General features: G+C 36.1%; 1 protein-coding gene and 1 pseudogene across 4 annotated transcripts in view; one reads left to right on the top strand and one right to left on the bottom strand.

Annotated features, from left to right (window-relative positions):
- LOC309628808 (ras-related protein Rab-28 pseudogene) overlaps positions 1 to 15,771 on the top strand; it is a 457,231-nt pseudogene that overhangs the window by 117,070 nt on the left and 324,390 nt on the right. The gene's annotated exons all lie outside the window — the stretch shown is intronic.
- The window catches only part of ARL13B (ARF like GTPase 13B), an 84,135-nt gene that overhangs the window by 49,638 nt on the left and 18,726 nt on the right, over positions 1 to 15,771 (bottom strand). For all 3 annotated transcript variants that reach the window (XM_082392138.1, XM_082392139.1, XM_082392140.1), the window contains exons 2-3: positions 12,297 to 12,367; positions 5,677 to 5,926 (exon numbers count right to left, since the gene is read on the bottom strand). In XM_082392138.1, coding sequence (XP_082248264.1) covers positions 5,677 to 5,926; positions 12,297 to 12,367 — 321 coding nt within the window. The remainder of the gene's footprint in view (positions 1 to 5,676; positions 5,927 to 12,296; positions 12,368 to 15,771) is intronic.

Genomic DNA, 15,771 nt, shown 5'->3' with positions numbered 1-15,771 from the left:
ATTAAGTAACCTACTCAAGGCCTGGCTGACTCCAAAGCCCATGGTTTCCCTTGCACCAGTAGATCTCAATTTTTGCTGTGCAGCAGAGAGATCTGGAGAACCTGTGAAAAAGCCAGAGGCATCTTTGGCCCCACCCTAAAAAATACAGCAGGTCTGGCCTGATGCTGATACAGGTGATCCCTGGATAACATCTTGCCGCCTAACGACACTGTCAACAGGTTTTTTTGTTTTACAATAGAGCGTGTTGGGACAGGGGAAGGAAAGGATGGGAACCTCTACAGGCTCTTTGTGCATAAATTACCTAGGAAGTCAACCAGCTGAGAAGCTTTACTGTAAACTACAGTTGCTATTAGTGAAGCTGGATGCCATTACAAACAAAAGGAAGCCCTCAGTAAGGAAATGTAGAGGTGAGTCAACAGTATAACTAAATAAAGTTGATGAAGATGAAAGCTTGGTAAGTTTCCGCTGAAAGAAAAGAAATCTTAAGCCAATGGGCCCTATAAATAAAGTGAGTAGGGGTTTCAGATAGTAAAAATAGTAAATTAAGGGACCCACCACTACAACTAAGGATCAAGTGATTAAGTGACATAGGTTGTCCATACTTCCATACTTATGGGTTTCCAGAATTCTAAAAAGGACCCAGGTTCTCCTATTTCTTATTGAAAGGTCTGACTTAGTGAAAGTACATTTGACTCAAATTCTAAGAGCAGTATTAGGATAACCCATAACCTAATTAACTTCTCTTGGGCACTTACAAGAAAGAATATGACTCAAAGAAACTTGCAAACTAACAGTTTCCTGTAATACTGCCTAGAAGAAAGGTGAGTCAAATAGGCATATAGAGGTTGGAGACAAAAGTCTGATATCAATAAAAAAATTATCAATAAAAACCCTGCTTATTATTTCTCCTAATATAAAAACTCACTGCCATGTTTTTTTTAACCTCTTTGGTCATGAAATCCTTTAGGAATTTGATGAGAGCTAAAATCTGCTCCCAAGAAAAATGCACATGCACTCAGAATTGTGTATGTGACTTCAGAGGGTCTTGGGAAGCCACCCATGGTGCAAAGACCTCCAGGTCAAACTTTTTTTTACTGAAATGTTCATAACACCTAGCCAGATCATATATGACATATTATGTTTTCTTCCCTGAGTGAAACTCCTATACATTTTTGTTGTGAAGCATCTAATTTGTGAGGTCTGACCAAAAGTTAAGTTAGGTCATATAACTCCACAGAAAAGCAGACAGTATATAATGAGAAAGTGGCACCACTCCAAGAGTTCAAGTATGCTAACACAGTAGAATTGTTATTATCCTGGTAGGAAATTTTAGCCTGTGGATCTCCAGAGTTATTTCAGTTATAAGTATTAGGAGATACAACCACAAAAAATGAAGGGTAATTTACAATCGCTCTGAGGGCAACTTTCAAGACTGTACTATAAAGAAGAGCTGCAGAAAGAACATGTGCCTTCTTATATAACATTGGTGTAACCTTGCGCTGCTGAAAATTTCAATAGGTTAGGATGTTTAAAATACCTCCTAGCTCAGCCCTTTCCACAAGGAATCAACAAATAGTACCTTGTATTATTAATGGAAAATTTCTACGGTGGATGTTGAGCTTAAATTTTGAAATTACTACTGATTTCAGTGCTACTTATATCACTGCAAAGTTGTTTACTTTTTCTCTTGGAAAGGTCTTCTTTATCTGTCAAGACTATCTAGCATTAGAGCTTTTAATAAATAATTAAATTATAAATGGTTAAAGCAAGAGTATGTATGTGGTGGTGGGAATGTGAGGGTAGGTAATATAATTCATACCTTAATTAATCAGAGTAGAGGTTCAAGTTAATCTATAGTAGACATGAGAGAAGAAAGACTTTCTATTCTAGGTAAATAAACAACTCAGCATGATAACAGAGCCAAATATTTGCATGGCATCCATTTTTACTTTCTTTAGAAGGAATACAAATCACTTTTACCTTTTTACCAAAATGGATTCTTGGCATAGACTATACCAAGGTCCACATTATAATACACAGCTGAATACAATCACAGAATTACTATATTTTACAGTTACTTTTATTAAAGAAGAGTCATTTAACCACTAAGTCCAAAGAAGTAAAGTGACCTGTCAGGGTCATAAACAAATACACAATAACTTTTAGAATCCAGGTTTCAGATTCTCTGTCTTCTCTCTAAACCCATGTTTTTTCACCTTTTCACCACTTCTTTCAGAGATTTTTACTGGAATATTATGCTGATTAAGCAGTAAATACTATAGGACTGCCAAACAGAAATTCTGAGCTAATAAAACACCGAAGCCTAGTGATCTACGACTCTGACCTTTCAAGAGAACCCTCACGTCTGTGACATAAAGTGAAATGTGACTGAGGCTTCATTTGCAATGACACATGCTGTCAGACTGCTGTGCAGAATCAGGTCAGGCAGAGCTAGAGTGTCCAGGACCTGCTATCGTGGTCATCTACTCTGCTTCCCATAGCATGAATGAATCCTGCTCTACCAATTTGTAATTTCATGATTACAGACAAGATAATAATTCTTCAGGTTTCTTTCCTTCTGTTGAATGACTGAATCTTCTCAGAGGTCTGTTGTTGTTCTCTGTTTGCTCATTATTAGAGGGTGGGAAGAGAAAATTACCAAGGGGTTGAAGTGAGTTCTGAGAGGCACTGTAGGTCCTAAATCAACTAGTTTAGGCTCAGACAGACAAGTGGTGATCAGAAGAAATTAGATGCCATTATAGGATTTTGCAGATGAGAGGTCCAGATGTCCGTGGGCAGGAAGGAAGCAGCTATGTGCAACAAGGAGCACTGTAGCCAGCCTCCTAATTCAGGTAGCCTCCCCTACATCTCCACACCCACTAGCCCCTAGCACTCAGCTTACTAGGGCTCTACTGGACGCCCCTCCCACTTACTATCCAATGGACTTTTCAATGCCATACCTATTATGTGCTAGGGTTACATCAGTTAAAACACAGACTTTCCTATCTGTGTGGAGCTATGGAGGCAACCTGAAGGACTTTGAGCAGAGGAAAAGTAAAATGATAAAATTTGCATTTAAAACAGAGCTCTCAAGTACTTTATCTATTCTTGCATTGTTTCACTTATTAAAGCATGTACCAATTTTGTAATTTGAAAAATATCAGGTAAAGAAAAGGGCTCCTGCTAGCAATGTAGAGGAGAGCTTAGAGAATAGGCAAGACTGCTACCAGGGAGACTGGTTAGGAGAGTAATCAGTAACACAAGGGAGAAGTGAAGAAAGGCTGAAAGGAGGTAACATTAAAGGGAATAGAGAGGAGTAAAGAGACTCAAATGATATTAAGATAGTAACATCAATAAGACAAATTAATTGTAGGTCAGAGAGAAAAAGGTAAACAGGAGAACTTCCAAATATGGGACTTGGGTGGATATTCAAGACGGATTTATAAACAGAAAAAAGGGTGGGATAGAAAATTTTATGTATTATATGAACACTGCATACATTACATGTTTTACAAAAATATGCACAGGAAACTCATCAAAATGATAGCAGTGGTTGGCTCTGCATGATAGGTCAATCATTTTTTTTTTTAAACCTCATTCTTTCCTACATCTTCTAAATTTATTAAGAATATGTACTTTTTGGGACTTCCCTGGCAGTCCAGTGCTTGGGACCCTGCGCTCCCAATGCAGGGGGCGTGAGTTCGATCTCTGGTTGGGGAGCTAGGATCCTACATGCCGTGCAGTGTGGCCAAAAAAAAAAAAAAAAGAGAATATTTACTTTTTAGTAAATTTTGTATATTTTTGAAGCACACACATCTCAAAAAGTTTACCTTTATTAATAAAAATTCTATGGTTGTAAAACTCCTTTGAGAAAAACTCATCAAATGGCAAACCATTCCATATTTCATAAACATATTATTGATCCATAATTAATTCTCATGTCTTTGTGAGATTGCATTGACTATGAAATTATAATGGTGAGCAGTCATCCTAGTTGTGAGTTGTTTTTTTTTTCCAATTCTGGAACTTCATTAGCTGAGAGAGGTGACAGAACTGAAAGCAGGTATCTTGCTGACATTGGATTATTCAGTAAATACTGCAGACACAAACTGCATGCCTCTGCCTCAGGGCTTTGCCACATACATCTATCTGCATGACTGACTCTCTCACCTCCAGTGTCATGTTCTCAATATGACCTAGTATGATTATCCTAATTTTAAGAGTAACATGCCCCTGTCACCACCACCACCATAGGATTCCTGATTTTCTTTTATCTGCTTTATTTTCAATATACTTATCACCTAATGTACAATTTATTTATTACATTTATTGTGTGTCTCACCCCCTAGAATGTAAGCTACTGAGATCATACATGGAGTTTTATTGTTTTTGTTCCCAAAGGTATCCCTATCACCAGAACAATGTCTAGCACATAGTGGATGTTCAATAAATATTTGTTGAATTAGTACATGTATGAATGAATAAATGCATGAGAGAATACATGAATAAAAGAATAAAATAAATAACTATTGGGTTAAAAAAGCACACTCAATTATTTTACAAATGAACATCAGTCATTAATACTTTTTACTTTAGAAGTCACTGGTTCTCTGCTTAAACATTTGTAGAGACTAATTTAGTCTATGGGTTCAACAAAGTTTACTCTTTGTATACATATCTATTAAAGTCTATTTCATATTCAATAAAGGTGAGAATTAATTATATATATATCAAATAACTTCTTTAATTAGTTAAATGTATAAAAATTAAACAGTATAAGCTTAACAATAAATGATACAATAAAGTTTTACTTTTTGTAATCAGAGCTTCCAAACTGCCTCATTTAAAAATGTTCATTTATTACTGAGGACCACTGAGGAACTCTGTCTTACAATTTCTCAGTTAACCATGTGATAGGTTGCTTCGGGGTTTTTTTAATCGTTAGTAATGAAACACAAGAACGAGGGAAAAGGGACAAGAAGGCAAAACACACATTCCGCTTACTCCAATTTTAAGAGCAATTTAAACTACTTTCACTTTACTATGTCTCAAAGTTATAGCACCATCTGGTGTTTACTATGCAGAAATGCTATGAGGGCGGGTAGTGCAAAAGTCCTTTGTCACTTAATTTTTAAAAAATGTTTAGGCAGCTGGACAAAATGATGCTAAGCATACAACTAAGTTGATAATGGCACAGATCACATGTTCAGTTTGGAAATATAGTAGTAAAAACTGAGAAATCAACATGGCATTAGAAGAATAAACCATCTAAATAACTTTCAAACAAGAATACTCTTCAAGAAAAAAAGGACAGAGGCAAAACATAAATAAGTTATTAAAAGAGGAAAATAAATTGAAAAACATTTTAGAACCTTGTTAATAGACCATTTGCAAAATCTGACAAAAATAAATGATCAAATAAAACAAAGAGTTTACATTTGAAAACCCAGGAGATCTAATTATAAGATTTCTTCATTACATAGCCTCTGCCCTTAACCTCTACAGATAGCATTATAATAAGGCCTTGGTATATTAACAACTCCCAGTAAATTACATACATTTTATCATACGAGGGTGTGACAATTTAGCTTATTCAGTATTTTGTAACTTAGGTAAATTTCTTTAATGACTTAATGCTGCTGTCTCTACGTTTACAATAACACCAACATTACTTACACCAATATAGGCTTTCCCGATATCCTAGGATGTCTTATCACTTCTGACATTGTCTGTTTTGTCTCTTCCATTCTCTCTTCATCACTCGAATCCACAACAAATATTACCCCAAAAGATTCAGCATAGTAATTCTTCCAGATTCCCCGAATTCTTTTTCCACCTCCCAAGTCAAAGATGGTGACTTCAAACTTTCCTTGTCTAAGGTCAATTTTGGAAAATCCAACGGTAGGTGCTACATCTTCAGGATACTCTGTTTCAAATGATATAAAAGAAGGAATCTTGAGACTTTAAATTAATAACACTAATTTAACTTCACAACTTAAATGACATAAATGTGTTATTCATCATACTTTAGTACTAAAAAGAATGTTTATTATTTGCTTACACAATAAGCATTACATCTAAGCACATTGGTTTGGGGGAAAGGTAGATACTATAAAATATCCAACTAGAATTTACAATCCTTGCAGATAGGAATTTCTGTCTGTTTTTGTGCTTGCTTGTTTGTTTTTATTGATATAACCCCAGTTCCTAAACTAATGCCCACCATATAACAGGTACTTAATAAGGATGTGTAGAATAAATAAACCAATGAACTCTTGCCTTTAAGGCCACTGACTCCCCAAGTTACAAACAATAAAAATTTCAACCTTCAACACCACAGCCATCCCCAAGGACCATTACAACCTCTGTGGACTTATAAAGAAAAACTAAACATTTAGAGAATAGTCTAGAACAACAAAATAATGGGAGAAGCTATGAAGAGTATAGAACCTTTCTTTTTTAATTAACTGAATTAAAGCTGTAATTGGAATAAAGAGACTTTTAAGGACAGCTTGCAAATACAAAGAGTAGATTTTATTTTCTTCTACAAGAATAGAATACAGGATATTCTCATAAATTTATAATTGAATTTCTTTGGACTTCTGCATATGACAGCACAAAGAAGAAGGTACAGGATGTATACAATTATAACTGCCAAAGAGCGGTAATGACAGTAAGAGATTAAAAAGATCACTAAGGTTCAAGCCTTGAACTAGGAGCTGGGACCTAGGCCTTAAAGCTAGGTAGGATTTAGACAGTCAGATGAGTGACCTAAGTAACAGAAATGGTAAAGGCAAGATGCACGAACAAGTTGAACACTGTAGTTGGAGCAAACCCTTAAGCCTGAACGCACACTGAAGAGGGTTCTGAAGATAGAGAATTGGGAGCCACGGAAGGTATTTTAGCAGACCAATAACATAATTAAGGTGACTAAAGTAGTCTTCCTTGAGATTCATCTTTGCAAAAGTCTCTAGAACGGACTGAAAATGAGAGTGATAGCCACTTTTTGGAGAGGTATGGAAATAAAAATAGAAGAATGGCAAGAGAGAACTCATGAAAGATTAACAGAACCAAGTGACTCAGTGGTTACAGAGAAGAGTTCAAACTTCATGTCTGTCTCTTCCATTCTCTCTTCATCGCTGGAATTCACAATAAATATTACTCCACTGAACTTTGTTTACAGCTGCACGGTCAATACAGTGGCCACCAAACTACATGAGGCTTTTAAAACTTAAATCAAATAAACTTAAATAAAATAAAAAATTCAGCTCCTCAGTTGTTCAAGCTGTATTTCAAGTGCTCAAAAGTCACATGTGGCTGGTGGCCCACCCTACTGGACAGAGCCAATATAGAACATGTCCATCATTGCAAACAGCTCTACTGAACAACACTGGTTTAGAGGGTCTTATCATTCCCACATTCAGCAAAACATCTGCTATTACAAAGATAAATTTGAGAGGCACTTGCTGTTAGGTGTGACTGAGAAGCAGACTTGCAATGTACCATTCCCTTTCAGCAAGCATCTTAATGCAGTTTACACAGCTCCCTAGAAAGTTAATAGACATCACAAGTCACATTTTTAAAAGACCTGCCCTATCTAGAAGGAGAAAAAGGCAAGTTTAGAAGCAATATAAGCAGCTATGTATTCCAAAAAGAGAATTAAACTAGACATTTAAAAATGTGGATCTAGTCCAGGCCAGACCTGGCTTCACAGTTAAAATAGGCATCTGTCTTTGAGTATGATTTGAAAGGTACCCCCAGGAAATTATCAGTGAAAATAAATCAATTATCCTGAGGAAGGGATAAGGGAAATAACACACACAGAATACCTACTCAGTACCAGGACTTTGTTAGGCATTAGAATGCAAAGATGAATAAAAAAGGGTTGCTGTCCTCAAAGAATATCCAGTACAATTCAGAGAGAACTGTGTTATTCCTATTAATGGGAATAACACAAGAACCTATATGTTCTACAAACAAGTCTGGAGAGCACAGTGTGAAGGTATTATGAACTGCACTTTTATGTCCCTGCCAAAACTCATCTGTTGAAACCCTAATCCCCAAAGTGATGGTATTTGGAGGTAGGGCCTTTGGGATGTAATTAGGTTTAGGTGAGGTCACAAGGATGGAGCCCCCATGATGGAATTAGTGCCCTTATAAGAAGAGACATAAGAGAGCTTGTTTCCTCTCTCTCTTTCCACCACATGAGGATACAAGTGAGAAGATGGCTGTCTGTAAACCAAGAAGAGGGCCCTCACTAAGTAGTCGACCATACTGGCAGCCTGACTGCAGTCTTCTAGCCTCCAGAACTGTGAGAAATACCTGTTGTTTAAGCCACTAAGTCTATGGTATTCTGCTATAGCAGCCCAAACTAAGATGGAGGGCATTCAAGAGAAAAAGGGTAAAGAGAAGCTAGAGGTGAGTCATGGCCTAGAAAGGCTTCAGAGAGGAAATGAAATAGGAGTAAAGTCTTAAAAGACAAAAAAATTATAACAAAGAAGGGAGAATAAAATTCCAAGCAGGGGAACAATGTAAGCACAGATAAAATGATGGCACTAGTCCGAGGAAACCAATTCATATTAAGTAATTTTTTCAAGGTTACATGGTAGACAGAGCCAGGACTCAAATTCAGGTATTCAGGACTTTAAAAGCCTGTTTCTTTTGATACATGGAACACCCTCCCCAATTTCTCTATTCTTTCCTCTGGTTCCTACTCATGATTCTGTGTTTCAAGACTCAAGACTAAGTGTTCAGGTTACAACCTTTTCTGTAAATCCTTCTCTGATGATTCCTTCCTACTTTCAGTATCACCTACACCATCTATTGTAATATTCTGTGTTCTTACTGGTCTCCACAATAGCCTATACCTTCCCAATAGCTGGGAACTATCTTTGTATCCTTAGCACTCAGTACAAAGCATATAAGTGCTCAATACTAAAACACCAGACTGCTAGGACAGCTGAAGCTGCTGTCGTTATGTCCATTCTTCCATATATTTATCCATCCATCCATGCTTGTAATCATTTATTGAGGGCCTGTTATAAATCAGGCATCATACAAGAACCAGGGGTACAAAGACATATGGTCCCTAATCCTGAGGATTTCAGTAAACCATATGTGTTAAGACAATGCCTAGAAAGTTCAAGATAAAATGAAAATATATAATCAATAACTATTTATTGAGCTTATGTTATATGCTAAGTACTATGCAAGGTCCTAGATATACAAAGATTAATAAAATTTATTAATATTTTCTGATCTTATAGAGCACTTATATAGAGGGAAAAAGAGGAAATATATACATAAACAAATAACTACAGTATAATAAGATGTGTTAATGTCAACAATGCTAGGGACCAATTTACACAAAGAATTTTCCCACCCAAAATAACAACAGTTCCTTAGAACTATTAGGAAATAATACTGGAAAGTCAGAGAATCCTGGATTTTTTAGCTGAGCACATGGCTGTTCAGGATAAAGAATGCAATCCCCAGTCTCTATGGCAGCTAGGGGTGGCCCTGAGAACAGGTTCTAGATAATGTGCTTGTGGTATACTGTTAAATGTTTAACTGGCTTTGGAGGCTGTGGAACTCTGATAGGTAGTGTTTGCCAATTGTCATGGTGTAAATACTCCTGCTATGGACTATTTCAAACTACCAATAAGAGGAACCTGAACATAGAGTTTGGAGGAGAGGTGCCTAACTGGCTCTCGTTGACTAATATGAGCTAATAAGAGCAAGTAGCAACCAGCTCTGGAACACCATGGGTTCTAGCTAATGGCCTGTGAACAGCAGTGATGTGGTGGCTTCTGGTTCACATACTTTAAAAAAAGAGAAGGACAGCCTCCCTTTGTCCTTTACTTCTTCCTTCCAGCTGAAATGCATATGTAGTAGTGAGACACCTTGGACCAGGTAGGCAAGGGAGAACACTAGGAATGGCAAAGCAAATAGGAAAAGGAACTTGAGTCTCTAATACCATAGAGCTGCTATGCCAGCCCTAGACTACTTTTCCCTGTGCTTAATATGAGAGAGAAATAAACTTCTATTTTATTAAACCACTGTTATTTTAGGCTTATTTGTTAGCACAATTGAACCTATATCCTATTAATGCAATCACTTTGACAGCCATGAAGAAGAGAAGCTGATTGAAGGAAGTGAACCTCAAGATAGGGAAAGTACTCTTAGATTAGGAAGCTATAATAAAATTATAGATGAAACACTAAACCCAGGGTTTGGACGCAGATAACGGCAATACAGTAGGAGAGGAAGATTATCTCAAAAGAAAGGAGGAAATATACAATAAAAAATTTAAAAAAAAATTTTAATAAAAAACAAAACAAAGCAGAAAAGAGCCAGAAATAAGCTAAGAGAAGCCATGGGAGAAATGTTTTAGGAAGACTGCCTACTAAGACATGGCCTGAACTGGGACACCAAAATAAGTAAAACTGCCCTTGGGGAATTTATAGTCTGGAGAGGTATAGTAATACATAAAAAGAGGGGCAATTGAGTAGCTATAGAAGTAGATACAGATAAGAGTAGACAAAAACAGAGGATGTAGTCAATTGTACTGATGGTGGTGGTAAGGGGTGAGGGCAGCAGGAGATCAGAAGAGACTTCATAAAGAAGGAGACTATAGGACAAACAAGCATCTTTAGAGATAAGTAGATAATCTGTCTTTAAGGATAAGCTGATATTCTCTTTAATAAGGCAAGTGGGAACAGCATAAACAAAATCACAAAGGTATCAAAAGGCTCAATTTGAAAAACTTCAAGTTGTTCTGTATAACTGGAATCTTTAAAAAAGAAAAATGGTAAGAAATCAGTCACTGGAGTAGGCTGAAGAGTAAATACGAAATGAAAAACAAAAACAGAGCCAGAGGGGAGCTCAAAGTTGAAGGCAGCTTTGACTTTTTGTTCATGATGTGACACCTTGAACATTTTCTAAACTCAGAAAAAGAAACTAATGGAGGTGGGATTCAGAAGGAAAAGGCCTGATAGAAAGAGGATGTTCTAAGTACACGCAAATAATTAGACAGTCTGATTAGCACATTCCTGGATCCTGCTCCCTTGAACATAAGGCTTTGAAGGAATGAAAGAGAAAACGTTTAGATAAGGTTTCATGGCCTGCAGGCCAAATCTGGCTAGCCACCTGTTTTTACATGGCCCTCAAGCTAAGAATGTGTTTTACAGTTTAAAATAATTTCCCAAAAAAACCCAAGGATAATATTTCATAACACATCAAATTTTAGGGTCTATAAATAAAGTTTCATTGGAACATGGCCACGCTCATTTGTTTACATATTTTCTATGGCTACTTCTGCACTACTATGTCAGAGCTGTGTAGCTGGGAAAGGGACCATATGACTCTCAAAGTCTAAAATATTTACTACATGGATCTTTACAGAAGAAGTTTGCAAACCCTTGGTTTAGATGGTTACAGTGAGTGCTTTGCAAGGATATAACCTAGGTGACAGCATGAGGGCTACAAAAAGGCTTTAGAAGACTCCTCAAACAATAATATATAGTTTGCATCTAATTCGGGGGTGACAAAATGTTTTTCTCCAACAGCAAGTTTTGCAAGGTGCCAATTTTCTTTCACGAATTTCCATAAATAAAAGCTCCCTATCTGTCACGCATGATATCTAGTTGTAAAATCCATTTTCAGGAACAAATATATGTTAGGTTTTCTCCCAATTCATACCCTCAAGATGTCTGGCTCGTGCTACATCTTCTGGGTACACAACAAACTCACTAGTATAGTACCTCTATATTGTAGTTACAAAGCATTAAATTAAGACTAAATAAATACACCCAATGAGATGTAATATAAATGACATAAAACCCTTTAATGTATCTTTAATGTAACTGTAAAAATTACACATCATGTTGAAAAAAAATCAAGAGGTGCAAAGAGAACTGTGCTGGCTAACTGTATTTCTACCTCCCTTTCATTTAGCTGTAGCCCTAAGACTAAATTCTGGCCAAGAAAATGTAAGTAGAAGATAGGGATCCTTAAAAGCAGGGGCATGTCCTTTTTTTACTTTTTCCTTCCTACTGGCTAGAAGACAGCTGTGATCCCTCTTAGCTGATCAAAACCTCGAGGAGCCTATGCATTCATTCAAATCTGAAACACAACAGGCTGGTACTATTAAGCCAGAGTCTATTCACCACATTAGCCTCAAGTATACTAAGAATATAAAGTAACAGAGTGCACAGTATATGTACCCAATGAATATGTAATAAAGCAATTTAAATAAATAAATCAGAGTAATTTAATAATAAATTTTTCCAGCTTACCTCCTTGGATTCCCTTTGCTGTTGCCGTTTTACCAGCATTATCAAGTCCCACCATCACAAGAGTCACCTTTCTTAAAACAATAAAAATTTAAAAATCACTTTGAGTCAGTTAAGTATTGGGGTAAAAATAAAAGCAAATTCATTCATCCAAGCAACACTTAAGGAGCATCTATATGTACAAGACAATCTGCTGGATGCTAAGGGGTACAATGATAAATAAAATATATATTCAAAAAGCAAAATTCTTGAAAAATACCTGTAAAGTGTCATCCTTTTGTTCTCTAAGCAAAAAAAAAAAAAAAGGGGAAACTGTACAGTAGATAACTTGAAGGATAGAGACGAAATAAGGGATAGAAGAGAGAAAGCAAGGCAGAGAGATGGATCCTAGCACGAGTTATTTATCATGTCTAAAGACTCAATTTTCTAGTTAACTGAAGTCTAAGGATTAGCACAAATTTGTTTTTTCTTGTGAAATTACATAAGAAAAGAATGATTGTTAGGTTCTTGACACTACTAGTATGCTCAACTGTTTTTATATATGCAGCACCTTACCAAGTATAAGTCTTAAACATAGTATAGTAACATGACTATTAACCTAAGCGGTAACATATTTTGAAAGAGGGTTCCTAAATTATAAAGCTTAAAATGTTTCTGATGATATAGCTAAACTTCACAGAGTTAGAAAAAAAATACAATCCAGTTCAATTTTACAATTGAAGAAACATAAGTCCAGAGTCATAAGATAAAACAATGAATTGGCTACAGTCAGAACCAGAACCTAATTCACCTAATTCCTAGGGACTTCTCAAACCTGGGGCAGGTTATAAAGGAACAAACCTACTATACTGGTCCTATTATCTCAGCGATTCACTCCACCACTAAAGCTCATTTCTGTTCCAGGCTTAACTACTGCTTAGTATAAATGGTGAGACCATCTATTAACACCATTTTGGGAATATAGAGAGAAAACCACAGCATAACTGGGTCACATTCCCATGGGGTAGAGTCAGGGTTTCTGCCAAGTACAGTCATTCTTCACTGGCAATCATTCCAAGAAGGGTTAAAAAACAGAACTTAGATGGCAAGAAAGGGTGTTTTTTCATCTGTATAGGCCTGGCTCTCTTGGATTTGGACTTCTTTATTAAACAAATAGTTACTGACCATCTTCTGTATACCATACACCAGTGTTCTAGGTACCTGAGATACACCTGTTTATTTAAATAACCACAACAACAATGAAAAACAAAAACTGATAGAGAAACCCTTCCCTTATTAAACTTACATTTTAGTTACAGGAGACAAACAACATAATAAATATAGGAAATAAGTAAATTATAGGTTATGTCATACGTTAGAGGTGATCAGGTACTATAGAAAAAAGAATAAAGTAGAGCAGGATATGGATTGTAGTTTTACATAAGGTGATCAGGGCAGGCCTCACTGAGAAAGAAGGTAAAGTCTGAGCAAGGCCTTGAAAGAGGGAGTTACTTATGCAAATATCTGGGGCGAGAGAGTGCAGCTGGGGCAAAGGCCAGGAAGCCAGTGTGGTAAAACCCAGTGAGACAGGAGCAGGGAAGAAGGACAGGAAGTCAGAAACACATCAGAGGCCAGATAACGTAGGGCCTTGTAGGCCATGGTGAGGACTTTGGTTTTTGTAAGTGAAATTAATTTACTCTTCATGTTAATTTCCTTTGTTATCCAGGAGCCTTAGTCTTTTGTAAATGCTTCAACCATCCCTGTATACACCATGAAGAATAAACGAAAGTAGTCTATGCTTGAGTCAGTGGTAAGTCACAATTAGCAGCATCCCCACACCCCATTCCCAGTCAGTCAGTGGTGGGGTCAGTGGAAATGCCAAAGAGGCACACAGCAGATTATGAATTTACGGATCTGAGGTAGTATGTGAGGTCTGGGTACTTCTATCCACGGGCAAGTTTTACCTGTATTATCAACTTTGAAAAGTATGTTTACTTCTTAAGGAAGCTTTGAGATATGTAGAGTATAACTGTACTATTTTGTTTGAAGAATTCATAACTTCCATATATCAAAGAACAAAATTTAAGTACAAAATAAGTTATTAAATAAAATATAATAAATGACTATCCAAAAAAGATGGATTGTATAGCATTTACACAATATTTTGGATAACTGAAGTTACTAGATATATAATGAATTAGACTATAATAGTAAAGCTAATTCAATTGCTCTTTAATAATTTATTTCAAGATCTACAGTGCTTCAAATGTCACCATGACCAAAACAATTACTTTTGGGGAACAAATCCCCATTTTCTGCTTGTTTGCATCATTTATTCTGTAACTATTCATTAGGCACCGATTACACAGTAGCAAACAGACATCCACAATCCCTAGCCATCATAAACCTTAGAAAAGAGGCATTAGAGATTTATGTGTGATGACTGTTGTAAAGGGAAGCACAGGCAGGCACAGGAAGAGAGAGCAGCTGACCATGCCTATTCTAGAAGTCACAGAAGACCATACTGCAAACATATATCGACTGGGCCAGCAGTTCCTAGGAACATCATGGATCCTTTTCCCATCCCTTATGAGCCAGAGTAAAACATCTCAAATATACCTTTTTAAGGAAAATGGCCCTTCATTCTCTACTACAAATGTAGCATTTTATGTTTCCCCCCCTCCATTCTTGTCAAGATTTCAGTTTAAAAAAAAAAAAAATCACTGTCCAAATAATTACTTTTACACATTTTGAAACATTACTCTTAAAGCAGCTATCAAGGAAAAATGTTAGATTTTACCGTAAAAGCTTTCCTTTTTTAAACAGAATATTAGGTTCAAACAAAAAAAAGTTCTTCAAACATGAAAATCACTTTGGAAAATTATAATCATGCTGAGACTGGCACAAAATAAGTCTCTCTGGATTTCTATTTTTATTTTGACTACACTTGCAAGTACACAGTTAATCTTTAAGATCATTATGCCATATACTTGAAAACACAGCTTTAATTAAATATTTGAGGTAATTAAAGCCTTAATGAAAAAACATAACATTAGGAGTACAAATGAAAATCACAGCATGAATTACTGCAATGCCTGATAACAAAGCATTAAATTTATACTTTCAGAATAGAATGGGTTTAAAAGGCTAACAATCACCTAACACTCAAAATTCTATGGAACTCTTTAAACACTGAATATATTCAATCTAACACATTTTAAAATGTACATGTCATTATAGCTTTTTAAAATAAGATAAATTATCACTGGGAACAGTTTGGCTGTGATGCTATGTAACAACAGAGAAATAAAAAACTATGTTTTTTAGTCTTATGATTATTGATCAAATACACTAGTCCTTCAATTGAAAAAATAATAAACAGTGTTCTTAGGTTTATAGTGTCTAGAAAGTTGACACTAGCAATAAAAGCAATCATTTAGTCATTTGGTCAGGCAGTAATTCAATAAAAGTACATAAGGCATTTGAGTACTATGGACAC

Source organism: Balaenoptera borealis (genome assembly GCF_965194805.1).
Source record: "Balaenoptera borealis genome assembly, chromosome: 5".
NCBI lineage: Eukaryota > Metazoa > Chordata > Mammalia > Artiodactyla > Balaenopteridae > Balaenoptera > Balaenoptera borealis.
Note: the sequence above shows the minus strand (reverse complement) of the source record. Positions and strands in the feature narration are given on the sequence as shown.